Genomic DNA, 27,478 nt, shown 5'->3' with positions numbered 1-27,478 from the left:
TTTGTTAAAATGAGGGACTTTCATTTCCCGATCAAAATTTGAAAATCCGAACCGGTCAATGTATGCAGAACGTAATTTTAAGGGTCCCCGCGAGAAATTAGCAAAAAAAATGACCGGGAAGGGCGTCATCCGAGCAGTTTTTTTTGAACCGTTCAATGAAGCCCTTCCCGGTCATTTTTTTTGCTGATTTTTCACGGGGACCCTTAAAATCACGTTTTGATCACTTTGAGCGGCTCGGATGATCGAAATTCAATCAGGAAGGGGAAGCCCTTACCGTAATACGGTAAGGGCGCCCTTATAAGAAGTGGACTATATATACACACACACACACACATAGAGATACGGTTAGGATCATAAAAATTTGATCAGAAACTATGAGATTGAAATTTGGGGTGTTTTTTTAGGTGTTTTTTTGGGTGTCCTTTGAACCGTCCCATATATATATATATATAGCGACACACACACAAACTATTGCAAGCCTCTTATGATCTCTATTTTTTTAGTCTTATGATTTACTCCTATATATCTATTTGTCACGGAATATCCGGCTGTGACATTTACATACAAGAAGATCGACAATCAGGTTCAATCGTAAGTTTTGTGTAAGTGATTATATCTATAGTACTGATTGAGAGTTATTAAACAAAATCCATATTATATATAAAAAGTGTTACCGATCGAAATATATAATCAATTTACTATCTATTGTAGAATGAAACAAGGGACTAACAAACAAATGCCTTGTTTAGATGGTATTTTGAAGAAAAAAAAAATTCAATTCCAACTCAAAAAGTACTCATTACTCATACTTCTAATCATTATTTTCATTTTTCTCTCTACTTTTCAATAATTATTCTTATTTCTTTTTCTATCTCTCTCCACTCATTACCCCTATCTCCAATTATTATCCTAATTTATTTCTTCACTCATTACCCAAAAATTAAATTCAAAATTTTTTAAAATACCATTCAAACAAGTCATAAAAAATGAGACAATGGAGTAATTTGGATAGTCCGCAGAAAACAAGTCATAAAATGAGACAATGGAGTAATTTGGATAGTCCGCATAAACAAAATCTTTTTCTTAATAACCGGACGTCTGACTGGCGCACCGCAGATGTCTGTAGAAAGCAGAAGTAGCATGAGAGTGTTTTTTTACGGAGCTGTTTAATTTCACGCGTCCATTTCGATTTTGAACGGTCCAGATTTTGATGAAATTTTTTTGGGAAAAAGTTAATCACAATCGATTATAACCGATCATAATTTGTATTCAATCCAAATTATCCTAAAACACTTTAGACGATTACGATTGAACTCCATAACTTCTCCTTTACGCAACAGCCGTAAAGAAGATTTTCCTCCAGTCCAGTATTTTTCTTCAATTTTTCTTTTCTAATCTCTCCTCGCAATCTCCCTCCGTCTTTCTATGTTTATCAAAAACTTCCCCGGGGCGGGAAGAAAACGCCTTCTTCTTCCTTTTCTTCTTGTCCTGTTTCCAGTAACCTGCCACGGAAATGAAAACCAGGAATTTATCAATTCCTGTGGAGACATCCACAACATCACCTTCCCTTTCCAATTAAGGCTCCGTTCAGTTGTCAGAAAAGTGTAGGAAAGGATGGGAAAATCAACTTTCTCATAACTTTTGTAGTGTTTAGTTGCCAGGAAAGTAGTGGAAAAAATGTTCTTAAGTTTTCCTGCAATATTTACTTTCTTGCAAAAGTGATCCGGCCAAAAGCATAGGATTTTGCGGGAAAGTTTTCTGCATTGTGGGGCCAAAATAATTGGAGGGCAAGAAAAAAAAACGAATGACGCTAATACCAAAAAAAAATACGAATTAGGTTCTTAGAAAGACACTTTGAAATTTACGTGAGCAATAATAATTTCGACTACTGTGATGCTTTTTAAGATAATTGTTGTAGAAAAAATTAGTAATTGATTTTTTTTGAAAGTATTTATTTATCTTGTCATTAGTCTTCAGTTTTGTTTTGTACTTACTAATTATCAATTTATCAATGAGTTTTTGTATCGGCAACTAATCAAGCATAGTTATTTAACATTTATTTATTTAGTTATCATCTATTTATTTTTTAAGTTTCATGTTAAGGCTTTGTATTAGATAAAATACATTTTTCGGTATGTGTTAGTTCTCAAAAGTTGCTTTTAGCCATGGAAAATAAATAAGTTTCTTATAAGTGTTTTTTTCCGACAAATGAACCATTAAATTTGAGTTTTCCTGCAATAAAAATTTGTCAAATGAACACTCACAGGAAAATAGATTTCTTTTTTCTTTACTTCACTTTATTTGACTTTTCCTGAGAATAACTTTCTTGTACAACACTCCTGGCAACTGAACGGAGCTTAAAAGGCGACCCATCCAACACCTGCAACGACAACGAATCTTCTCTGTGACGAAAACAATCGCACAGCCCTTAACCTACTCTCCGGAAAATACTACGTCCAATCAATCAATTACACCGACTACTCAATTCGTCTCGTCGACGTAGGAATCCAGGCCAACGATACTTGCTCCTCTTTCCCACTCTCCTCCTTGACCTTTCTGCCTTACTTCTCTGCGCACGTTTTTCCCTACTTGCTGCTGATAGAGAGCCAGGTCGTGTTCCTAAGTTGTGAAAACCCAGTCCACTCTCATATTTACATAAACAGGACTGGTTGCACTAACACCGGAGACGATTCGGGAAATGGGTATTATTCGTATGTTGTGGTGGGAGATGTTAGTGTTTGGGATGTTCCGGATTCGTGCCTTTTGGAGGTTTTTTACCTTTCTTCGTCGCAGTTGATCAGAGAAAGGGGTTCGAATTTGTCGTTGCTGGATTTGACTAGGGAGTTGTGGTATGGGTTTGAGGCTTCGTGGAATATTCTTCGAATGTCCTGCACAAAATGCAGGAAAAGGGCTTCCTGCTTCTGGGATTCTGCGAATGTCACTGCCGTTTGTGGCGATTCTTGCTTGTTCCAGCCTTCGTTTCTAAGTGAGTGAGATCCTCTGATCCCTTACTTCTTACAACCAGTTCTCTTAGTTGGTTGAAAAGGTCAGAGCCGGCCGGTCCAGCCTTTTCAGGGGCCTAGAACAAAAATCGAAGATTAGACCCTTTTTGCTAGACTATTATAAAGAGTACCAAAATAGAGCAGAGGCCCCTAAAATTTTAAATTTAGGGGCTCTTACTCTAAATTATCTCCTTCTTTTCACCTTATTATAGTAACTATTGGTAGAGTAAAGATTTTCTTTCGCTAACATCATCTTTTCCATCCCAAAAATGCAGGCAGCTTGTGGGCAGGAATTCTTTGTAAGTACTTGTTCTCCGTCTGTTGTGATTTTTTTTTTGAAACCGCAAGAGATCAATTCTCTTTGCATTAATTGAAATTTTTGTGAAACGCAAAAGTTGTAGATCGAATAGTAAAGGAGAGAACATTTTGTGAGGGGTATTGAGTTCATGGTATCTTGCAAGTTCCAGTCTCTGAATTTTGCATACATCCCGTCCGGATTGTTTTTCGTCTGTTGCATGATGCTGCTGGAAGCGATTCACCCATATTTTGTTTAAAAAAAAACCTACTAACATAAGTCGAGAAACATGCTGAAAAGAAATATTTATATGTTGATAAAGAAAACTTCTTAGGTTGCTCTCATTGTCATACCGTTAATGGTTCCAACATTCGACATTCAAAGTGGTTTGGTATCCCGTTGCACGCATTTCTCATTACCTCTCACAATGTGTGCACTTACCTGATAAAACAATTGACTTATTTATCGTTTCTTCAAGTTTAGATGCACTTTTAATCACCTCTTTTTCCCGTATAGCTCCTCCGTCACATGGCTAAGTTTATGATAACTTTAGCGTTTAGGGTTGATGCTGCGTAGCAGTGTAGGTTGTGCTGACTTTACTGATCAAAAACTTTGGATGATCTTTTTTCTGTGATGCTACAACTCTGGGCTTATGCTGATAGGAGGATAGCTATAGTAATGCTATTTTGGAACCTTGTTTGGTTTGAGAGCTTGCTGCAGAAGGGTTTCTTTTGGGGGGCAGTAGATTCTTTAAAGGGGCTTTTGGTTTTGGTTTTCTTTCTTTCTGACTATGTTGGTTGATCTCTTGTCTTTCTTGTAGCTTCTTGGGACCCGAGTGGCACATATGTCGTGCTCTCGCTCTTTTTAATCTTTGAATCCAGTAGGATTGATTGATAAAATCTTTTTAATTTGCTGTTAAAGAAAAGTTATTGATATTTTTTTTTTCACAGATGATTTCGCAATGTATGGATATATTGTGGCCATCGTCATAGGTAAGACTTTGTTTTTGCTATGATCCTACCTATCTATGGTGAGCCACCGTAAAACGACATATTGTAATATAGTGAAAACGACCCAGAATACATAAACCAAGAGGATAGAGTACATGACAGGCCAAACAAAATGTGACTACATTGTTGGCTTTAGATTCGGAAATCCTATGTGTACCGACCATTTTTGTAGGGAAACCGTATATACATGAAAAATAGGGTGTTTAGATCAAGCACCCTACACACATCGGATGCCGTTGATTCCCGCGTTGGGCCCCTGGGTTTTTTTTTTTAAATTTTTGGACGGATCGGATCGGCCGTCCGGTGGCCGGAGACGGCCGCTCGCGGCCGTCGGTATGGTCCGGTCGGTGTAAATAGCAGTACTCCTTTAGATTAGCCTAAACCCTTGACTAACTTGGAAATTATCAAGAACCAAAGAAGCAAGTTAAGCCGCGAAGTGCACACAGGAAACAGAGGTATTACGGGGGAAGCACCGATGGATTTTTGTTTCATTCATTCTCTATAGAATTCTGCAAGAATTATACTATATAGATATGGGCCTAATTTTACACAATGGGCCAACCAGACATGACAAAACCATAGCCCCAAAAATACACAAGCAATTGAACTAAGATAACATGAGAGTAACCATATATAACTATCCTAAATATGGAGTTAGAGGAAATAAGAAAGATTACAAGATTGTGAGGCATAGTGTCCTTGTCCTAAAGTCATTGTTGCCTCCTTACATCAAGGTCTTAGCAGACACCACTGACTTCAAGATTCAACGCAAAACTCGTAGCCATCCTCCTCTAGAGTTCACATCCTTGAGGAGGTAAACAACCATCCCAATTGGAGTTGTACATAGATCAGGTAGAAAATATGTGCAAAGAATACTACAGGCTACTACCATATGAACTCATTACACTTGTACTTCTAGTATAATCTCTTACACTTCAACCAAGCCATCGAAGGTCATAAATAAGCACCTTTTTATGGGTAACCCCTCCACAAATATAATTATGAAAGATAATGATATTAAATAAATGTAAAACATGCAAGGGTAATTATAATGACTAATATAAGTATCTAACGACTAATCATGACGGTACACCAATAGGCATAACCTCCCAAATTATGAAAACTAATAACTCAATAACCAAATGAAACATAAGAATATTATATCCCAATATCAGGTTTCGGAACTTTTAACAAGAATATACCACGTGTTTATATCTGTGTTTCAAATTTCACAAATATAGAACAATACCAGGATAGCAGATATTGTTTATTGATCTTATGCTTCATTTACTGAATGACACAGGAGCGGTCCTTGGAGCAAGGTTTCTGTGTGCACCATGTGTGTATGGATTTTTAATCTATAAGTTCAGCAGAAGACATTTATCGATGTATGATAACATAGAAGGTTTCCTGCAAAGTCAGAATCACCTTGTGCCTATTAGGTACTCCTACTCAGACATCAAGAAGATGACCAATGGTTTTAGAGACAAGCTGGGGGAGGGAGGCTATGGTTCTGTATATAAAGGAAAGCTCCGTAGTGGCCTTCTTGTAGCAATTAAAATGTTGAGCAAGCTGAAAGCTAATGGACAAGAGTTCATCAACGAAGTTGCTACCATCGGAAGGATTCATCATGTCCATGTTGTGGAGCTAAATGGATATTGCGCCGAGAGATCTAAGCGTGCTCTTGTGTATGACTTCATGCCTAATGGGTCTCTTGAGAAGTACATCTTTTCTCCAGAAGAAAATTTGTCATTAAAGTTGTGAGCAAATGTATGAGATTTCTCTTGGGGTGGCTCATGGCATTAGATATTTACACCACGGTTGTGACATGCAGATCCTGCAATTTGATATAAAGCCCCATAATATTCTTCTTGATGAGAATTTCACTCCCAAAATTTCCAATTTCGGGCTTGCAAAATTGTATGCAACAGATGATAGCATTGCAACCGTGACTGCAGTAAGAGGAACAATGGGCTACATGGCTCCGGAGTTCTACAAAAATATTGGAGGCATTTCCTATAAAGCTGACATTTATAGTTTCGGAATGTTGTTGATGGAAATGGCTGGCAGGAGAAGAAATTGGAATTCATCAGCTAATTCGAGAATTGTATCATTTGTTTGTGTTGGGGTCGAGATTTGTCTCTTTGACTAAATAATCGTATGTTTTCACCGTTTGTTTTGACTAGAAACCTGAGAAACTTTGGGAACCTGATAAAATCATATTTTGTGAGGTCATAAGACCGTAGAGTGTTTTCTGCTTCTTTTTTTTTTTACCCAGTCAAGTTCTAAACCAGTAGGAATACTGGCCTGCTGTTTGAGTTTTAAGCTAAGTTTACATTTTTTATTTGTCTTCTAATTGCAACAATGGCCTTCTAAACTCCTGAGTATTTCACAACTGCTTTCTTGGAGTGCAATGATCTCTTACTATCTTTGAAATCTTCTATTTTGTGTGTGTGTGTGTGTGTGTGGGTGAATACTAACTTTGAAAACTATATCTACTTTTATTAACATGCTATGCTGCCGTGATTCCGGCATGTTCGAATGCTGGGAATGCTTGGGTAGGGGATATAATTTTTGGGTCTGTGATAAAGACTGGGTATTTTGAGTCGATGTGTGTGGGTTGGATGTGCATTGATAGAGATGTTTGCAAAGGGAAGTGGTGACTTTGATTCAGCAAAGAAAGTGTTCGACAAAATGCGTGAAAGAAATTCAGTCACTTGAACTTTGATGGACTTCGATGATTACTAGATATTCTCAGCTGGGTAACCGAAAGAAAGCTGTTGAGTAGTTTATAGATATGGTAGTGAGTGGTTATATACCAGATAAGTTTACTTTTACTAGTTTAGTGTCTGCTTGTGCAGAGTTAGGGAGGTTATCATTCGGGCAGTAATTGCGTACTCAAGTGGTCAAGCACCAGATGGCTTTCAAAGTTTATGTTGGCTGTGGTTTGCTGGACATATATGCAAAATGTGCAGAAGATGGATCTATGGTAAATCCAAGGAAAGTTTTCGATCTTATCCCTGTTCATAGTGTTATCTCTTGGACTTCGATTATCACAGGTTGTGGGCAGAGTGAAGGGGCATAGTAAGGAAGTCATTGAGCTGACCCTATTGTAGGATGATCCAGGATCAAGTTTTACCTTGTAATCATTTCACATTTTCCAGCCTTTTCAAGTCGCGAAATCTTCCTGATGGATACATTAAGAATTTGTATTCTAATGAAGCCTTAGAACTTCTTCCATCAAATTGAGGACACGGTGATTGTGCTCGATGCTGTCACATTCGCTAGTCTCTTGAGTGGAGCTTGAGTGGAGCTGCTAGGGTGCTAGTATAGGTACAGTTGGTAAGGGTGAACAAATCATGCTCCGTTATAAAAGCAGGGTTTCAGTCAAATCAGCAAATACTACATAATACTTCAGTTTCCATGCATTCGAGATCCGGAAACATGGAAGCTGCTTTGCAAGTTTTTAACCGAAATGGAACATTTAAATGTGGTCTCATGGACTTCTATTAATAAGAGGTTTAGCAAAACATAGGTTTGCAACAAGAGCATCGGAAATTTTCCAAGAAATGCCCTGACGCAAGCATAAAGCCAAATAATAGCACCTGTATCACTGTTCTAGCAGCTTGTAGCTACGCAGGCATGACCTATAAGGGTGGAAGCACTTCAACTCAGGCTCCGTTCCAGAACACCTTCTTAAAAAATAAGTACTTATTTCACATTTTCAAACTTAAAAATAATGTAAATAAAAAATTATTTTTTAATTTTTTTTGCACCGTATAAAAGATCTCAATAAGATCTTTCAAACAAGATCCATATTGCTAGAAAAATTATTTGCGTAAACACATTATTTTTTAGCTTGAAATTGCCTTCTTAAAAAATAAGTACTTATTTTCAATTCCGGAACAGGGCCTGATCTATCAAGCATCCCGCTAAAAGTGCTACAGTAATATTTGGAAATTGGGTAAAAGTCATAATTTTTTAGTTTTTCAATTCCTCATGCCGAGAAGGACCGATAATCTACAAAAATTTGACGCAAAACTAACAAATGAGAAAAAATATTGAACAAGGTCAAAATAAAAAGGGTGTTGCTATAGGTACCGAAAATGGGGGAGGGAAAACGTACCGACGGCTGCCGGCGGGCCGTCTCCGGCCACCGGACGGCTGATCCGAGCCGTTCAAAAATTCTAAAAAAAAAAACCGAGGGGCCCAACGCGGGAATCAACGGCATTCGAGGTGTGTAGGGTGCTTGATCGGAGCACCCCTTTTCGTGTGTATATGTATCCACGACGTACCGCCGGCGGCCGTCGGTACGTTTTCCCTCCCCCATTTTCGGTACTCATAGGTTTTCTGGTGTTTTTTATTGGGCTTAGGTGGCTATCTCTGAGGACTACAGCCTAGTTTCCCAAAAAAAGCCATTTTTTATTTCAGAAAACCTATGAGTACCGAAAATGGGGGAGGGAAAACGTACCGAATATTTCTTGTCCAGTTTGTAGGAACTCTCTTGATCGGTCTCCGGGGGCTCATGCATGTGTTGAGCAAAGAAAGAAAGATTGACAGAATCACAAAAGGAAAAGCCCTATTAAGTGGTCAATGTCTCTAGTACTTTCTTGCAAATTTAATACTCTGGATGGTAGCATATGGTGATTCCATAGTCGAATATTTCATTCTATTTGACTACGAGGACGAGATTTATCAGTAATATTTCCCTGGTCGCTGAGAAACAAAAGGAAGATTGTTGCAGATTAATGGGATTTATAAGTAATATTTCCAGTAAATTCCAAACAAATATACCACAGGCGTTAATCGATCTGCAACAATTTTTCTTTTGGACTACAACATAAGAATAGAGAATCTCATCAATTATCTTAAAAAAGACGATAAAAGTAACATCATAAATTGGTCGTGAACATATGGTACCCAATAACTTGGAGGCAAATAACCTATTTCAAACCACAACATAAGTTTTATGGTAAGGCCATACATCGGTAGACTAAAATTTGTTGCGTATCACTTTTTTTTTACATCTCAAGTTGTCACGTACTTATCAATTGGTGAAAGAGACTACTCTCCATGAATAACAAATAGTGGTTATATATTTTTCACTCAGATTCAACAATAACTTCCAATTCGCTGGTAAAAGGCCTTCCATTCGCCTGTCCCGTGGTCATTGTTGGATTTGTAGAGGCAAATGGATTGGGAGGTTTGATCAGAGTGTCTCCATCTCCTTCCAACATTTGAATCACAACATGCATTGAAGGCCTGTCAACTGGATACCACTGAATGCACCAAAGTCCCACAATTGCTAACTTCTTTGCAATTTTGGCATCTCCTTCATCCTGTATATGAATTCCCAGTTCTTCTCCCCTTTCTAAACAATTGTAAATCCATTCTGGAAAGTATACTTGGTTTGTGCTACTCACCATTACATCAAAATTCTTTTTCCCTCCAACCACTTCAAGCAACAACATTCCGAAACTATAAATATCTGATTTGTATGACACATTCCCGAAGTTCCTAGAGAACACTTCCGGTGCAATATAGCCAATGGTACCACGAGCAGTAGTCATGGATACAACACTTTGTTCCTTTGAACACAACTTTGCTAGACCAAAATCCGTTATCTTCGGATTCAAGTTCTCGTCCAACAAAATGTTATGTGGTTTAATGTCGAAATGAAGGATTTGTTGATCACACCCTTGGTGAAGATATTCAATTCCTTTGGCTATGCCCATAGCAATTTCTAGCAGCTTCTTCCAACCAAGTGAACGCTTCCTGTGATCAGAGGATGCAAACGTTTCTAGGGAATCATTTGGTAAGAACTCGTAAATAAGAGCTCTTCTGAATCCATCAGCACAATATCCAACCAAGCGAACCACATTGACATGGTGGATGGTACCAATTATTCCCACTTCGTTGATGAAATCTTCCCCATTTTCCTTAGTGCTATTGAGAATCTTAACTGCAACATAAACATCATTGGAAAGTTGTCCCTTGTACACTGTTCCATATCCTCCTTGGCCTACTTTCTCATTGAATTGATTTGTGATTTTCTTGATATCGGCATAAGAGTATCTTGCCGGCTTCAAAGCTCTATAATCCTCCAAGAACCTCTCAATCTTTAGATTATCTTCTCTCTTTATTTTCTTTTGTCTATAGAACCAAAACATTGCAGCGAGGATTACAAGAAGAAGAAATGGGCCTAAAGTCTCACCTGCAATCACCAAGTTATGACCTGTGAAAGATAAAGAAGACTCGTTATATTTTTTCCTTTGTGTGCTGAAAATGGTGTTCAAAGTCTCAGCCTGACTCTATCTGGGCCCATTTGTTTAACGACACTAATAGCACCAGAGCTTCTGGGGAGTAGTTAGTGACCCTCAACTTTGATACATGTATATATATTAGTGCATGCTCATGCTTGAAGGTACGACTCGAACGATCAACACACGCAAATAATTACAACATGCATCAATTCAATGTAGCATTAAAAATTGTCCAAAAAATAGCACATTTGGTGTAATACCTAAAACACTCACAAAAATCTTAAGTAGAATACTAGAACCAAAAAAAATGGATACTGGAAAGAGAAGTGTGGGAATAAGAAGTTCGTATTGAGGGCTTAGCATGAAATGAGAGACTATCTTCAAGCATGCTTTTCCCAATCTTTGTATGTCACTTCAAACAATGAATGTCTTTGAACTTTCTCATCACCTCTTTTTCTTTTCGAAATGTGTCCATCTTGGAGCATGCACGACAATTTAGAATACAATCTAGTATAAATACTAAATAGACAAATTTATTGTAAGAAACATAGCTTCTCCGAAGTAGTGATTTTGCTAGCTCTAAGTATTTTGCTATTTTCATTATTTACCTTTGTCGGTGTGCACGAACAAAGCCTACGGTAGCCACATAATTTTGGCCTGTTGAAAACGTTGAAGGCTACCAAAGGTAGAAAAATTAGGTTTAAATATTAGGAAAGATTATCGGAAAGAATTTAAATTCTTTCAGGAACCTATTAATTGGTCGAAAAGTCTAAGCACACACAGATTTTTTGCGGAAGCCCTTGAAAAAATATTTAACATTTAATGAACGGCTCGGATTGTTTGTGTGGGACCCGATGTGAGCCCCACAAAAAATCTGTGTAAAATATGTACCTATTTATATGTGTGGGTAGCATCGTTCTTAATTGGTATTAAGCAGTAAAAATTTGTTTGGATAGTAAAGTTACACAGATGAAACCTTGTAAATTTCAACCCTAAGATTTATGTGTATAGATTTTTATGGTTAAGATTTATAGATAGATGTACATAGGATTCAAATGATGAGCTAGGATATTATATAGATATAGATTGTATTGTATTACCTCAGACTATATATTGAACTCCCAACATTTAAATTTAAAACTTGGACACTCATCTCAATCTCAACCGTAGAGATAATTGTCATTATTTTCCATGCTCATTCAATTGATTTCACAGCAGAGTGAAAACGATAATTGGTTTCACCACAAACAATAGTAGATAATTAGTTTTCTAGTTTTAATCGGAGAATTTTATGTTAGTTTTCCTTATAAATTCAATAAAATATAGGGTTCTTCAATAAATGCCATAAAAAATTTTCGGAGCCGCCACGGTTAGTGAAGGATGTATAAACCCAACGAATTAGTAATAGTTGGATTAATAATCTATACCACATCTCCCATGGTAGTCTATGGTAAGTGAAATTATATATCTGCGACATGTTAAAATCGCGTCTTGAATATTTTAAACAAACACTAGATATTTGGAAGAAAAAAAAAATAGACCTTCCGAGCACATGCAATTCTCGGCCGAAATGTACCTAGAAATTACCGACCCTAAATTGTAAGGTTTGAAGAACGAAATATTAACCATTGTTCACCTCGTCCAAACCCATGACTTCCCACAAGCTTCTAGCCAATTGGGGCAATTATAGCTTCACAACCTTGAATTAGGTTTTCTCATTTAAGTTTTCAAGATCTATTGTGGGAATGCAAATTTCCTTTTGAGACTTTCTCTGACTTGAGCATGGAAGCAAAAGGTAAAGAAGAGAAAGGGGGGTTACCTTTTGTAAGTGGATTGAGGTCGCCAAAGCATTCAATTTCATCGCTCGTGCTGTTCCTCTTCAACCTACAAAACTTTCCTTTCGCCTCACATTCTCCGCAAACCGGTTGGAGCCATTTCAACTGCAGATGAGGTGTTTGATCAAACACCTCATAGGGAACCGACGGAACATTAAACATCTTTCTGCACGATATGAGCTGGGGGGGTGCATACTTGATACTGTCATCGCGCCCGACACGAACTTCACGACCATCGCCACCGAGGCAAGGGATCATCAAAAACGAGAAATCCGGATTCGTTGAAGGGGGGCAACTGAATAGACTAAAATTGTTCTGATAACCAACAAATTGAAAGGGAGTGGTGGACAAACTGAGGTTTTGAAGCTGTTGTGGGAAGCAGTTGTTGGGGTCTTCGATGTGAATCAATTGGGATTTGTAATCGATATTGGTGACTAGAACTTGGACGGAATAGGGGAGGTTGAGGAGAGTGTCGGTGTTGTTTGGAGAGCAAGAGAGATCGAACCCGAGATAGCCGCAATGAGGTGGTTGGTTCTTTAGACGGAATGGGAAGCGGATTGTAGGACCGCGATCGGAGCATGTTGTTGGAGTGCAATCGCCTTGGGCTGTGGAAAGGCGTAGGATAAAGAAGAAAATACAGTAGTAGTATATGGACATGTTCCTACTCCTATATAAAATCTCTCTCTCTCTCTCTCTCTCTCTAAATCCAAGAGTAAAGACTTCCAGTTTTAATTTTGCTATAGAAATAAATTTGTTCAAGAAAGGTTTTAGATGAACGTCTGTGTGGCTCCATTTCTTCTCCGCAATCAGTGTTCTATTCTTTTTCTTGTGGAAAATTCAGCTAGCTCCTTTCTTCTCAGCAATCAGTGTTCTTATCCTTTTCTTGTGGAAAATTCAGCAATCAATGTTCAAAGTCAGTACCGATATTGACTCTTGACTTACTGAGCTCCACACGTGTAAGTCAAGAGTAAAAGAGGCCCCATGTTGGTGGTCATGTTTTTAGGAATCAACAGTCTCATGGGACGAAAATTTATATTTGTACATAGATAATACATTGAACCAAAACTTGAATGGACGCATATACTAAAGGAAAATTACCTCTTGCATTTTTTCTTAAATAATGTTGCACCTTGAGTTTAATTACATTGCACTTTTTGAAAATAGCACCTGAATGAGAATTACTGAGGTTGTATTGTGTTTTCTAATCTAACATTTTGTTTCCGAAAAACTAACTCTTGCACCTTTCCTTAACAATTGTCACATCGTCATTTAAAATTGAATTGCTCCCTTGATATCAAAATAGCACCTTGAAAATATTTTTGATGTAGGCTCCGTTTGTTTGAGTGTAAAATATTTTCTGGTAAAATGTTTTACCTATTTTTCGGTGTTTGATTTTGTAAAAAATTAGGAAAACATTTTGCATATAAAATATTTACCATCAATTGAATGAAAATAACTTACCCTTAAAACTTGAGTAAGTTATTTTCCGAAATGAACCTATTGCCTTCTACTGTAATTCTTACTGCTCAGTTTCCTCGATCGTCAGTCTTGATCCACGTTCAATTCCAATATTTTCAAATCTCTCCACCGTTTAAGCCCCCTCCTCTCTACACTATTTTTATTGATTTCTGAAAATATTTTCAAGTGCCAACCAAACACCGAAAAATAAAAATTTGAAGTTTGTTTTCTGAAAAAATATTTTACATCGAAAACAGAGCCGTAATGAGTGGTAATAAGTGGAGAAATCAAGAGAGCTTTGGTCAGGGGTCCATAGAATAGGGGTTTATATCATAATAAGGACATCAAATTTCTTTATACAGGCCCCAGGACATTTGGCTTCCACCTTCCAAAAATACCCTCGTAAAAAATGGGAGGATAACCAGTTGGTCAAAAGAGTACATTTTCCTTTACCAAAAAAAAAAAAAAAAGTACATCTTGTCCCAAGGACGGAGAATCCGAGGTGGAAGATACATCCTAACTTCCGGTGGAGCGATTCTCAACCTCCCAGACCTCCACAAGTTCCACCTCAATAACACCAGTATTCTGGCCCTCTCAATCTCAAGGAACGCCGAGGTTTTCCCAACATCAACAACCACTGGGGTTTGCACCGCTGGGACCTCCTCAAGGGCCAAATCAATTCCAACCTCAAAAACAGCCCTTGGAGGAAATTATGTCATCTTTCATGCAAAGCCAAACATCCCTCAATGAGCAAACCACTAAAACACTCGGGGAAATCAAGAATCAAATGGCAAAGTTGACTAATACGGTGGGGATTCTTCAACAAGAAAAGGGGAAGCTTCCGACTCAACCCCAAGCGAATCCGCAAGGCACCAATTATGTGGCAGGCTCTTCGGTGCTTAGTCCCGAGCAAGCAAAGTCTATTATAACACTGTGGAGCGGCAAGGAAATCGATACGGCCGTTGTTCCCAAGCTTGGCAAGCCACGGGGTACCCCAATTGTTATGCAAGCGCCGGATGTTCCGAATGACTCACCAACCTCGGTGTCCTCTCCCGTTGGTGAGCAACCGGCAAAATCTCAAGAGGAAGAACCCAAAGGCCCTGTCTCTCAAATTCCGGCCCCTTTTCCTCAACGATTGAAAGCTCCGGCCCATGCCAATCTCAACTCTGAGATCTACGAGCTTTTCAAACATGTAAGGATTAATATCCCGTTGGTGGATGCAGTCAAGCAGATCCCTACCTATGCCAAATTTCTTAAGGACTTATGCACTCAAAAGCGTAAGTTGAATGTTCATAAGAGGGTGTTGTTGACAAAGCAAGTGAGTTCTATTATTCAAACCAACGTGGTTCTGAAGTATAAAGATCCGGGGTGCCCTACCATTTCCATCACAATCGGAGGTACAAAGATCGAGAAAGCTCTCCTTGATTTTGGGGGCTAGTGTGAACTTGCTTCCATATGCCGTTTATGAGCAACTTGGGTTGGGGGAGATGAGGCCAACATCGGTGACCCTTCAATTGGTCGATAGAAGCATTTGTGTTCCACGCGGGATGGTGGAGGATGTACTCGTGCAAGTGGATAACTTTATCTATCCTGTGATTTTATCATGTTGGATACGTGCCATGTTCCCTCCTCACAAGTGTCAACGTCGACTCCGATCATTCTTGGGCGTCCATTCCTGGCCACTTCCAATGCCGTTATCCATTGCCGAAGCGGTTTGCTAAACCTCACTTTCGGCAACATGAAGATGGAGGTGAATGTGTTTAATATCGGAAGCCAAATGGGCGATGACGAGTGTGTCCATGAAGTCAATCTTATCAATTCTTTGGTCCAAGAGCACATCGATACTTTCTTGTACAAGGATCCGTTGGAAGTGTGCCTTACCGCCGAAGAGGCGACATTTCTAGACTCACCGGAGGTGGAGTACTTGTATTCTTTGCTTGACGTGGAAGATGTGTGTGGGATGGATGTTTGGTCCCCAAAATTTGAAGCGTTGCCACCTTTAGCAAGCAAGACTCTCCCTTCAAGCGTACAATTTCCAAAGCTCAAATTAAAGGTCTTGCCCGATACTCTCAAGTATGCTTTTCTTGGGCCCGATGCAACTTTTCCCGTGGTGATATCTTCTTCATTGAATGAGCATCAAGAATCTCGACTCTTGGAGGTATTGAAGCATCGTCGCAGAGCTATTGGGTGGTCGATTGCCGATATTCAAGGAATTGACCCTTCGTTGTGCACTCACCATATTTATCTCGAAGATGACGTAAAACCTTCCCGCTAACCCCAACGCCGTTTAAATCCGATTATGAAAGAGGTGGTCAAGGCGGAGGTCTTGAAGTTGTTGGACGTAGGCATCATTTACCCTATCGCCGATAGCAAATGAGTTAGCCCGATACAGGTTGTTCCTAAGAAATCCGGAATCATGGTAGTGGCTAATGCCGATAATAAACTGGTGCCAGCTCGAGTCACTACTGGTTGGCGTGTCTGCATTGACTACCGAAAGCTCAACTCATGCACTCGCAAGGATCACTTTTCTCTCCCGTTCATCGATTAAATCCTAGAGCGCGTTGCCGGCCATGCTTTTTATTGCTTCCTCGACGGCTATTCGGGGTATAACCAAATCGCGGTCTCTCTGGATGATCAAGAAAATACTACTTTCACTTGCCCCTACGGGACGTTTGCGTATAGGCGAATGCCATTTGGGTTGTGCAATGCTTCGGGAGAACATTCTCACGATGCATTTTGGGTATATTTAGTGATATGGCGAAGCGCATTGTTGAGGTATTCATGGACGACTTTTCGGTCTTTGGGGACTCTTTTAAGGATTGTTTGTTGAATTTGGAGAAAGTGTTGGAGAGATGCGAAAAGAAGAATATTGTGTTGAACTAGGAGAAATGTCATTTCATGGTTACACAGGGCATTGTCTTGGGGCATATCGTATCGAATAAGGGCATCGAGGTGGACAAAGCGAAAATTGACTTGATTGCTAATCTTCCGACACCTACGTGTGTGAAGGACATTCGTTCCTTCCTAGGCCATGTTGGTTTTTATCAGCGTTTCATTAAGGACTTCAACGCTATCTCGCGTTCGTTGTGTCATATTCTCTCTAAAGATGCTCCTTTTGAATGGACCAGCGCTTGCGATGAGGCTTTTCAAAAATTGAAGTCGAGTCTTACTTCTCCTCCAATTGTGCAAACTCCGAATTGGGAACTCCTGTTTGAATTGATGTGCGATGCAAGTGATTATGCCGTGGGAGCCGTTCTTGACCAGAGAAAGGATAAGCATCCTTATGTTATTTCCTACGCGAGCAAAACACTGAATGAAGCACAAATGCACTATTTGACTACTGAGAAGGAGTTGCTCGTGGTTGTCTTTGTGTCGAACAAATTTTGATCATACTGATGAGCATAAAATATTGACCTACTGAAGTCCCAATGTCACATGCTTTCTAGTTCTTTATTGCGTTAATTAGATATTATTATTTCCTTTCGGATAATTCACTTTAATTATTTAATTACGCAGGAAAAATGATACTGATTTGCACCATCTCAGTCGTCGTGAGACTCGTTGATACGAACTAAGCCCAAAATGCAAAGTTAATATGGAAATTTCCCTACTGATTACCCCTAAGGATCTGGACGTGGGTATTGATTTGCCCAATGATGCTATATTTTAAGATTGAGAATTTTTGGAAAGAAATACTCGGCAGTAGTGCTTTTGGAAGGAAAACAAAAGTGGAGTCTTGGTAGGCATGCGAAGTTTCCTTTCACATGTATGCCTTGGTAGCCTATAAAAGAAACGAATAATAGGGGTCGGACCAGATTCACGGCTTGGAGGACGGAGGCCACGGTGCGGAACAGAGAACGAGAAGAGCAAAAGAATAATTTGTGAGGTTCTATTTTTATTTATGTTAGGCTAAACTTTTAAACTAGGGTTGAGGATGAAACCTCATGAATATTACTGATTGGTTTTATGCAGTTTAATTTTCCTACGTGCGTTCAAAGTTTATTGTTCTGATCTCATTAATTAATTTGGTAGAGACTCGGATATGGATTCAATCGGAATTGTTTTTTTCCATGATTTGAGATCACCTGATTAATCTAATTGCTTGGTTTATCAAAGTTTATATTTAAGTATGGGATATCTATTGTGATTTGTTTTATGCGGATACAATTGATGATTTTGGCTTAAACTTGTGAAGCAGAGGAGGAACATATTGTTGATATAAATAAAAAGGGCTTAACGACATACTATCCATGATGATTAAGATTAGCTTCTAAATCATTGTGTAGAAATTATAGGAAAAACCATTGCATAAGATTAGTTGCTAAATATTTGTGGGTGTGGATTCCAAAACCTTAGTTACTTTTCTCATCCGGCAATCTCACTATTTTTCCGTGCTAGTTTAATTATTATTTTGTCATTGCTTTATTTAAATTCTTAGTTTAAAAATCAATCACAATTTTGTCAACTAGGTTAGGGCTAATTGATTTAAGCTTATTTAGTTTTCCTACAAAAAATCACCAAGTCCCTGTGGGTTCGACCTCGCTCTTGCATTACTATACTTCGGTACGATTCGTGCGCTTGCGAGTACATTAAAATTTCACATCACATACTTGGTGGGAACTCCTATTACAATTTTTACCGATCATGCAGCCCTCAAGTATCTTTTTGCAAAGCAGGACGCGAAGGCTCGATTAATTCGTTGGATCTTGTTGCTCCAGGAATTCAATCTCACTATCAAAGAGAAGAAAGGAGTAGAGAATGTGGTAGCCGACCACTTGTCCCGGCTTGAGTTTGAGGACCGTATGGCCAATCTCCCAATTGTCGACACGTTTCCCGATGAGCAACTGTTTGCTATTTCTACAAGCCCTTGGTACGCTGATATTGTTAATTACCTTGTAACAGGGAAACTACCGGGCCATTGGACTGCACAGGATATGAGGCGGTTCCTTATTGAGGTGAAAAGATTCGTCTTTGATGACCCTTACTTGTTTAAATTTTGTAAGGACCTCATTATTCGGCGGTGTGTTCTGGAGGAGGACCAATAAAAGATTTTGGAATTTTGCCATTCCAAGGAGTGTGGTGGCCATTTTTCCCATACCAAGACCATTGCCAAGGTTTTACAATGTGGTTTTTATTGGCCAACACTTCACAAGGATGCGTATGCCTTTTGTCGACCATGTGAAGCTTGTCAGAAATTGGGTGCGGTGACTCGGAGGAATATGATGCCCCTCACCAATATCCTTATCGTTGAAGTGTTTAATTACAGGGGGATTGATTTCATGGGGCCGTTCCCGGTATCTTATGGTTTTCTCTACATTCTCCTAGCGATGGATTACGTCTCCAAATGGGTGGAGGCCATAGCTACCGCGACAAGCGATCACAAGGTGGTGCTGGAATTTCTCAAAGAGAACATCTTGTCAAGGTTCGGAACACCAAAGGCCATTATAAGTGATCAAGGCTCTCATTTCTGTAATCGGCCTTTCGAAGCGCTCATGAAGAAATATAGGATCACGCACAAGGTGTCCACCGCATACCACCCTCAGACCAATGGCCAAGCCGAGCTTGCAAACCGTGAGGTAAAACATATTTTAGAGAAAACCGTGAATCCAAATCGCAAGGATTGGTCGCTCCGTTTAACCGATGCCTTGTGGGCATATCGTACCGCATATAAGACCGTTTTAGGTGCTTCGCCTTATTGGCTTGTATACGATAAGGCATGCCACCTCCCGGTGGAGTTGGAGTATAAGGCTTATTGGGCCATTAAAGCTTTAAATTTTCGATTGCCCGCCGCTGGCGCGCATCGCAAGCTCCAACTTAATGAATTGGAAGAAATTCGGAGGGATGCATACGATAATACGGACATTTACAAATCTAAGGTGAAGAATTTCCATGATAAGAACATCCAACGGAAAAATTTTGAAGTCGGTCAAAATTTTGAAGTCGGTCAAATAGTTCTTCTTTACAATTCAAAACTTCATATTTTTCTGGGCAAGTTGCGGTCTCATTGGGTTGGACCTTACATTGTGCAAACTATTTTCCCTCATGGGGCAATCGAAGTGGTGAACCCTTCAAATGGGAATGTTTTCAAAGTTAACGGCCAACGGTTAAAGCTTTTTTTTGGAAAATTTTGCAAGTGAAGAGAAAACGGAGGATTTAGTCACTCCGGTGTATGTTGATGATCCATTGGTTTGAAAAGTTCTAAAAATGTTTTCACGGGGAGCTTTGCGTACTTTTGGACTTAACTGTTTGGAAGGCCCGGCCTCTTCGGAGGTACCCATCATGGACTTGGGTTTATAGCTTCGCACGCCGCAATTCAAATAAGGTTCGTGTACCCAGCTCCGGTTAGTAAGGGCAAATTTTTTGTGGTCCGGTATAGCCACCCGTGCTTCACCTAAGATGTTGTTAATTTTCTTTGCAACACCTTAAGCGAAACATGGGGAGAAAAGTAGTACTCGTTTAATCACGTGATGATTTGGTGGCTTAAATACTTGTTAATAATAATTTTTTGTGCCGGGCTATCACGAGCCGGCGGTACTAATGTCATTTGTCTCTTAGTAGGTAGTTGGTTCTTAAGTCTTTTACAAGGCGACACGCTACCGCACCAGCCTTGTAGTTTGGGTCTAAAAGCTGGGGTGAGTGCGGCATTCAGGAGCCCTAAGCATGGGTGCGACTAAGTGTCGCGGTTGTAAGACCAAGAAAGCCTCGACGATGGCTCTATGCGACTAGCTATGGTTCGAAATGCGGGGCCGAAAGAGTGGAACTTGGAAACGGTTCCGATGACGAACAACGGCAATGACGCAAAATCCTCCAACTTGGTCGAGGTATCGGGTGGTTGACATTCCACCCCGTCGGTACATTTTTGTTCTCCCTCTCCTTATCTTTCGTCTTTTTACATCGAGGACGCTGCTCATTTCAAGTTGGAGGGGGGGGGGGGGCATGATGTGTTTACATTACGTTTTCGTTTTTGCGTAGGAATTCTAAAAAAAATTTGGGCAATCTTCCGATGTTTGAAGTAGAATTGTTTGTGAAGCTACGTTGCATATGCTCGTTTTTTTAGTCGAAAGTGGCAAAAACACCGGTTTGAATGAACCAAATTTTTGTTTTTGACATAACCAACTCATTCCATAACATTTTCATGTAGTATGTGGATCGAACTGTGCTAAAAGCATTTGAGTCGGTTAAACGTGTAGAGTGGAGGTTCAATTTTTGTTGTATCCCATGTTTTTGAACTTCGTACCCGTAGTTTGGTAAATAATTTCTCTTGTACATACTTGAGTGCCTTTGATTTCGGTTATGCATTGTAATGGAGTCGTAGGCGTACTTGGAATATGATACAAGGCAATCGTTTTATGATTAAACCACTTATTATCACCGTTGCACCATTTTTGTATCCAAGTCCGAGTCTCTTCGCTTTTTGTTTAGCCTAAGAAATCGGAAGTTGGGAGGGGTGTTTGGAGTGGTGGAATGTTTTGCTGGTGATTTGGGATTGATTTGAGTTGTTCGGAACATGATCGAGGAGGTCTTAGTCGATGTCAGGCCATGTGAACTAAGGGAAGCAGGCTGCGAGTCCAGAGAGCAAGCTGGGATCGATCCCCCATACCCCAGGGATCGATCCCCCAACGGTTATTTTGAAAAAAATTATGCAGATTTTGGCCACTATATAAACCTCCCATCTTTTCTCTCTCCTTTCCCACGCCATTTGCCCTCTCCAAACGCTAACTCCATAGCCATATCTCTCACTTTTTCACCCATATCTCTCTCAAATCTCTACCAAATCCAAAAATTCTTCCAACAATCTTTAAGAAACTCTCAAGGCTTCAAGATCCAAGCATCAATTTCAAGAGTTTCTTCCCAAATCAAGGTAACCCAACTCTCTCTCTCCTCTAGTCCAAAAATCCTCCATCTCCCTTCCCCTATCCACGTTTTTCTCATCTCTCTCCATATAATCCACCACTAAACCACTTAAATCACTAGAGTCTCACCCAAAATCAACCCCTCCACCCCCAATCTGAAATTTTCAGCCCTCTTTGCTTGGGTTCTCATGTTTTTATGTTTTTGATGGGTGTTGGGTTAATTTCAATGGTAGTTGTTGGAATGGCCGGTGGGAAGAAGAAGGTCACCGCAAAAAGGGCTCGTGGTGGTGGTTCCGATAGGGCTAGGGAAATCGAAGAAGAGGAGGAGGAAATTGATGTGGAAATGGAAGAGCCGGAGGGGTCTCAACAAGTCACTCGCAAGAATTGGAAGAGCGGAATGGCCGGGAGGGGATTCAAGTGCAAGCGCCAAGTCGACACCGAAAGTTTGGGCACCGAGCTTCATGGCATCCCACACATCACCCGTAGAGGTTTGGCTTTCTGGTTTAAGAAGTTAACAGGGTATAATAAGGCATGTGTGATAGAATTTTATCAAAACATGGTGTCAATCTTGGATGTGCCTGTGAATGAGATGCGTATTGAGTAAATGATTGACAATGTGCGTGTAGTGTTGACCCCCGCCATTATTGCTAAGTACTTGAGGTACACTCGACCCCCATTCTCAACAGTGAACTACCCGCTCCCCGGTGGAGCGTACATTGACCCGGCCATTGTTATCAATGCTCTTTACCCTGACATTAGACTTTACGATGGTCACCACAAACCGGTCCTTTTTAGGGAGGAATATTGTCTCTTGAATAAAGCTATCCATGTGAATCTATTCCCGAGGGGTTCTGAGCACCATCCGTGGCGGAGGGGAGCAGAGTTGTTGTTTGTGTTTGCAAGTGGGGAGTATGTTTTTGATGCCGCTTTATGGATATTCTACCAAGTTCATAACTTCCAAGCCGAGTCCCAAAGTACAGCCTGTATACCTTTCCCGTGCATGATAAGTAAAATTTGTTAAGGTCAAAAAGTGAGGGGACCAAGGTGTGCTCATCTTGAACCACTCAAACCCGGACATCTTGATGCTTCATTTGTAACCAAAAGTAAATCCCAATCCCATGATCCACCGAGCCCGAAAAGGAAAGGCAAAGTCGCCGAGATGATTGAGATGCCCCGGCCAAAAGAAAAGTAGGACTCCTGGGTGAAGAAAATTTTTTGCATGGCCGTTTGGTTGGTGAAGGAGAACCGGAAAATGAAATAGGAAAGGAAAGTGGACCGGAAGGTGATTGCAAGTCAAGCTCACAAAGTGGATTGGTTGGTCCAACAATGTCCTGCGGCGGCCAAATACGTGGCCCCTCCGAAAGTTGAATCGGAGGATAGCGATGAGGATGAGAATGAGGAAGATGAGGAGTTGAATCCGAGCATGTTCTGTGGCGAGGGTTCAGAGTTTGTTATTGGTGGTTCGAGTGGTGGGCAAGGTGATGAGTAGTGGTGATTGGTAGTAGTAGTACTATATTTTCTTGTATTTTTGGAGTCGGTGGAGGAGTCAGTGTGTCTTTGCTTATCGAGTCTTTGTTTTGTTGTGCATTTTGTAGTTTCGTTTCTGTTGGTTGTTGACCTGATGAGTAGGGTAGTGGTAGGTTATGGTCACCGGTCATGGGGTAGTTATTCCCGAGCTAGCATGGACCGGCAACCATTTTGTCTAACCTATTCTTTGTAACCCGTTCTCATTAAAAGCTGATGAAAGTCCTTAGTGGATTTCGAGTACGCCTATGTTTTCCATGTTTATGCATTTCTGAAAGCTTGTGGTACTTGGCGTTGTCATGTCGTATTTTCCGTCGTTATAATCTGCGCATACTTAGCTTAAGCTGCATTACAAGCAAATTCATTGAAGTTTTGCATAACTTTTTATTTCGGTTAATGCATAAGCCTTGCTTGCTTGATTTTGGGATACATGTTGCTTCGCTCGAGTGACTCCTTTGCTGAGTGTTACCATGGTGAGGTTTGGAACCGAAGCCCTTTGTGTTTAGCTTACTCAAATGTTTTTGTTAATAAAGTTTGAAAACCATGGTGCATGGCATGTTGTTGAATGAGTTGTGATCTTTGTTTTTGGGAGACCTTTTAGACTTTTGCCGTTTTGGAAAGTGATGAGCATATGCTTTGTATCTTGCGATTGGCTGGGAAGATTGCATAGAACATATTTAGTTTCCTTTTGTTTGCTCGGGACTAGCAAAGTCCAAGTTGCGGGGGTGTGATAAGCCTCGAATAGTGTAAATTGATGGGCTTATCTCCCTCCGTTTTGTCATGCTTGCATGCATATTCGTCCGTTTTTGTTTGATATTGCGCGCAAGGGTGTTTTTATTGTTCGACAGATAATTGGTGTAATTATGGGCGTTTCCACGGCTTCCAATAATCCCCGGAGGAGTCCGGATGTGCTAGATGTTCTTGAGGAACCTCGAGAGGTCATTCCGAGTTCCAAACAAAGTGTCCAAGGCAATGGAGGAAGACTTGGAGCAGCCCGAGGACCAAAAACATGTAGCAAAGCAGCTGCCCAGTCCAGAGAGCACCAGGATCGATCCCCCTCTGACCAGGGATCGATCCCTCAATCCAGCAGCCAAATCCAGTGCCTCAGGGATCGATCCCCCTCTCACCAGGGATCGATCCTTCACTCCTGCGCGGGCATTTTAAGGGCATTTTTGTAAATCTTTTGTAAAGGGGGTATATATACCAACCTTAGTCCGATTGCAGGGTACCTTTTACTCTTGCATTTTCTCTCTCTACCTCCATTAATGGAGCTCTCACCTCTCTCCTCATTCAAGTCTTGAACAAGGTTTTTAGGTACGATTCATTTACTTTCAGAGCTTTTGGTCTTCATTAAAGTTGTAAGGAATTTCATTCTCTTCGAGGATCTTGTGTTTATTTCGAATTTACTCAATGTTTGAAATTTTCCTTATGTTTCCCCTTGCTCATTTCGTTGCCCCTCTCAATATGAGTGAGTAGTGTAGTAAGGTTAGGTTGTGGGATGGTTAACATCCCGTAACCAAGGATGTAGCTTGTTCTTCTCTTGTAAAATCCTATTTTCTAGCTTAAACATGGCTTAGGACTAATTTTATGTACCAAAACTTAGAGGTGTTAATCTTTTTGATCAAATGTAGGCAAGGGCTAAGTTATTTGCCACATTTGATGCTTGAAGCTTTGTTGCTCTTCATGTTTGTCAAAATGAACCAAAAGAGCCCTAGTCATGTTTAACACCGTTGTTAAGAAGAGAAGAATTGAGTTTATCCTTATGTTATGGGTGTTAATTATCCCTAAACCTAACCTTTAGTTTAATCTCCAGTAAAAAGCCGTAATTAGGTTAAGTAGCCAGTTAACTAAATCCTTCAGTTGGCCATCTCAATGCCGAAATTTGGTTGGCGGTCTTAATGCTAAAATCTCTACACAAGTTAATCTCTGAAACAAGTTATGGATGCGCTTCCTGTGGAATCGACCCCGGACTTCCGGATATTATTATGCTTTCAACCGACCTAGTCTTACGCTTGGGGTATTCTTATTGCAACACACATTAAGGTCGCAAGCATTGAACCTGACACGAACTTCACGACCATGGCCACCAAGGCAAGGGATCATCCGATACGAGAAATCCGGATCCATTGAAGGGGGGCAACTGAATAGACTCAAATTGTACTGATATCCAACAAATTGAAAGGGAGTGGTGGACAAACTGAGGTTTTGAAGCAATTGTTCGGGTCTTTGATGTGAATCAATTGGGATTTGTAATCGATTTTGGTGACTAGAACTTGGACGGAATAGGGGAGGTTGAGGAGAGTGGCGGAGGTGTATGGAGAGCAAGAGAGATCGAACCCGGGATAGCCGCAGTGAGTTGGGTGGTGGTTCTTTAGATGGAATGGGAAGCGAATTTTAGGACCGTGATGGAAGCATCTTGTGAGTTTTTGGCCGATATGTCCAATTTCTATAAACGAATTGAACGAATACCCACTTTCTGAACGTTCTGTAAAAATAGTTCATCGCGCATTTTGAAAATGCGCGTATCGTTTTACAGAGCTTACGTGGTAACAAAATCCACACAAGAAAATAACGCATTTTGGAAATGCACGTTTAAGTACATGGCGCATCTTGAGTATGCGTTTTCTGGTCTGACGTGAGCCTCTCCTTCCTTCCTCTCTCGACGAGTGAGAACAGACTATACCCCCAAAACAAATTAAATTCTTTCCTTAAGCTCTCGAACTCCAAAAGATCAACTGTTGCAATTCTTTGGTATGTTGGAAAACAAATCTTCGAGGAGAATAAATTGGGGATTTCATTTACGGAAAAAAAAAAAAGGATTTTCACACACCTACTATAAAAAAATCCTCCACACCCCGGCCCATGTAAATCTAAGGGAGAATGTACTTATTGGATTACAAGCTACATCACAAAGCTCAAATAAAATTTAGTTTAATGGCGGAATTTCACAAAAAAAATCCCAAATCAAAACCCCTAAACTAAAAGCCCTAATTCGAAAATCCCCAAATTTCACTGCAATCTCCATGTAGTTTGTGAATCGAACATTACAGAATACTCAGCACACAATCTTTGGGGCTTTAAGATGACAGAAAGCGACAGATTGGATGAGTGAGAGAAGATGATGAAAGGAAAGACATTCCACAAGGACCACAATCTTCTGGCTTGCACTTCGTTGATCGACATTTACGCCGGCAAAGTAGTCCGGCAAGGCAAATATGTACGTCCTCAGTCTAGTTTTGAGCTTGTAGCCTCCGGCGTGGGTGGTAGTGCTGCGGACGATCCTATTTTTTCTTGAAATGTTTCATTTCTGCCTGAAGGCTGAAATGAAAGAGAGATGGCATCTTTGTATTTGGTGGGTGGGAACCAGGTTAAGCTTTGTACCGTAGCTTTACAAAGCATCTTGAACATGTGTTATGTACTTAACAACGCGCTCTCCAGATGCGCCATGTACTTAAACGTGCATTTCCAAAATGCGTTATTTGCTTGCGTGGATTTCGTTGCCGCGCAAGCTCCGTAAAATGACAATCGCGCATTTTTAAAATGTGCGATGGACTATTTTTACAAAATATTTCAAAAAGTGAATATTCGCCTAATTCGTTTACAGAAATTAGACATATCGTCCAAAAGCTCGCATCTTGTTGAACTGCAATCACCTTGGGCTGTGGAAAGGCGAAGGATAAAGAAGAGAATAAAGTAGTACATGAACATGTTACTATTCCTATATATAATCTCTCTCTCTCTCTCTCTGAACATGTTACTATTCCTATATATAATCTCTCTCTCTCTCTCTTAAAATCTTTTGTAGAGACTTGTATAGTTCTATTTTGCCATAGAAATAGATTCGTTTAAGAAAGGTTTAGGGTGCGACTATTCGCAGCCTTTTATTTTCTCCCACAACCCACTATATTTCAATAAATGGTTGTTGAAAATTATATATAACATTTCGGGAAATAGCTGTTGAAAACAAGACTATATTTCGGTAACTACATGTCGAAAATATGTTCAACTTTCGGTAAACAACTGCCGAACATACATTTTTGGTAAATAGCTGTTGAAAAAAATATTATATTTCGGTAATTGGATGCTGAAAATATATCTCAATTTCGGTAACTAACTGTCGAGTATAATTAGAAATTTTTAACGGGTTATGGAAGAAAATAAAGGGCTGCAAATAGCAGCGCCCAAGGTTTAAAATGAACATTTGTGTGGCTCCCTTTATTCTCAGCAATGAGTGTTCT

The 27,478-nt window shown here is 40.0% G+C and overlaps 2 protein-coding genes and 1 pseudogene across 6 annotated transcripts in view; 2 read left to right on the top strand and 1 right to left on the bottom strand.

Annotated features, from left to right (window-relative positions):
* The window catches only part of LOC131319761 (putative RING-H2 finger protein ATL21A), an 82,596-nt gene that overhangs the window by 27,209 nt on the left and 27,909 nt on the right, over positions 1-27,478 (top strand). The window contains exon 4 of one of the 3 annotated variants that reach the window (XR_009198033.1): positions 12,983-13,131. The exons of 1 other annotated variant lie outside the window; for it this stretch is intronic. The gene's annotated coding sequence lies outside the window, so the exon portion shown is untranslated. Of the gene's footprint in view, positions 1-12,929; positions 13,132-27,478 lie in introns of those variants that run through there. One more of the 3 variants, XR_009198034.1, reaches the window with a different exon arrangement.
* On the top strand, positions 987-6,459 carry LOC131321332 (LEAF RUST 10 DISEASE-RESISTANCE LOCUS RECEPTOR-LIKE PROTEIN KINASE-like 2.2; annotated as a pseudogene).
* Positions 9,182-27,058, bottom strand: LOC131319754 (rust resistance kinase Lr10-like). 3 transcript variants are annotated; one of them, XM_058350150.1, is made up of 4 exons: positions 27,032-27,058; positions 26,894-26,986; positions 12,390-13,004; positions 9,182-10,542 (listed from the first exon to the last, which is right to left on the bottom strand). In XM_058350150.1, the coding sequence occupies exons 2-4, from the start codon at positions 26,946-26,948 to the stop codon at positions 9,410-9,412; spliced, it is 1,803 nt and encodes a 600-aa protein (XP_058206133.1). In that variant the 5' UTR covers positions 26,949-26,986; positions 27,032-27,058; the 3' UTR covers positions 9,182-9,409. The 3 variants fall into 3 exon arrangements, with proteins under 3 accessions (XP_058206133.1, XP_058206131.1, XP_058206132.1); XM_058350148.1 differs by lacking the exon at positions 27,032-27,058 and having other exon boundaries at positions 26,894-26,997; XM_058350149.1 differs by lacking the exons at positions 26,894-26,986; positions 27,032-27,058 and having other exon boundaries at positions 12,390-13,062.

Source organism: Rhododendron vialii, chromosome 3a (assembly GCF_030253575.1).
Source record: "Rhododendron vialii isolate Sample 1 chromosome 3a, ASM3025357v1".
NCBI classification, from domain to species: Eukaryota; Viridiplantae; Streptophyta; class Magnoliopsida; order Ericales; family Ericaceae; genus Rhododendron; species Rhododendron vialii.
This window is presented reverse-complemented; position numbering and strand designations above follow the sequence as displayed.

Coding starts and splice junctions, on each gene's coding strand:
- LOC131319754 (XM_058350148.1), bottom strand. CDS start 26,993: ATGTTCAGAGAGAGAGAGAGAGAGATTATATATAGGAATAGTAACATG. Junction 13,005..26,893: donor TCGCCTTTCCACAGCCCAAG/GTGATTGCAGTT, acceptor CCACAGCCCAAG/GCGATTGCACTCCAACAACA. Junction 10,543..12,389: donor CCTCAATCCACTTACAAAAG/GTAACCCCCCTT, acceptor TATCTTTCACAG/GTCATAACTTGGTGATTGCA.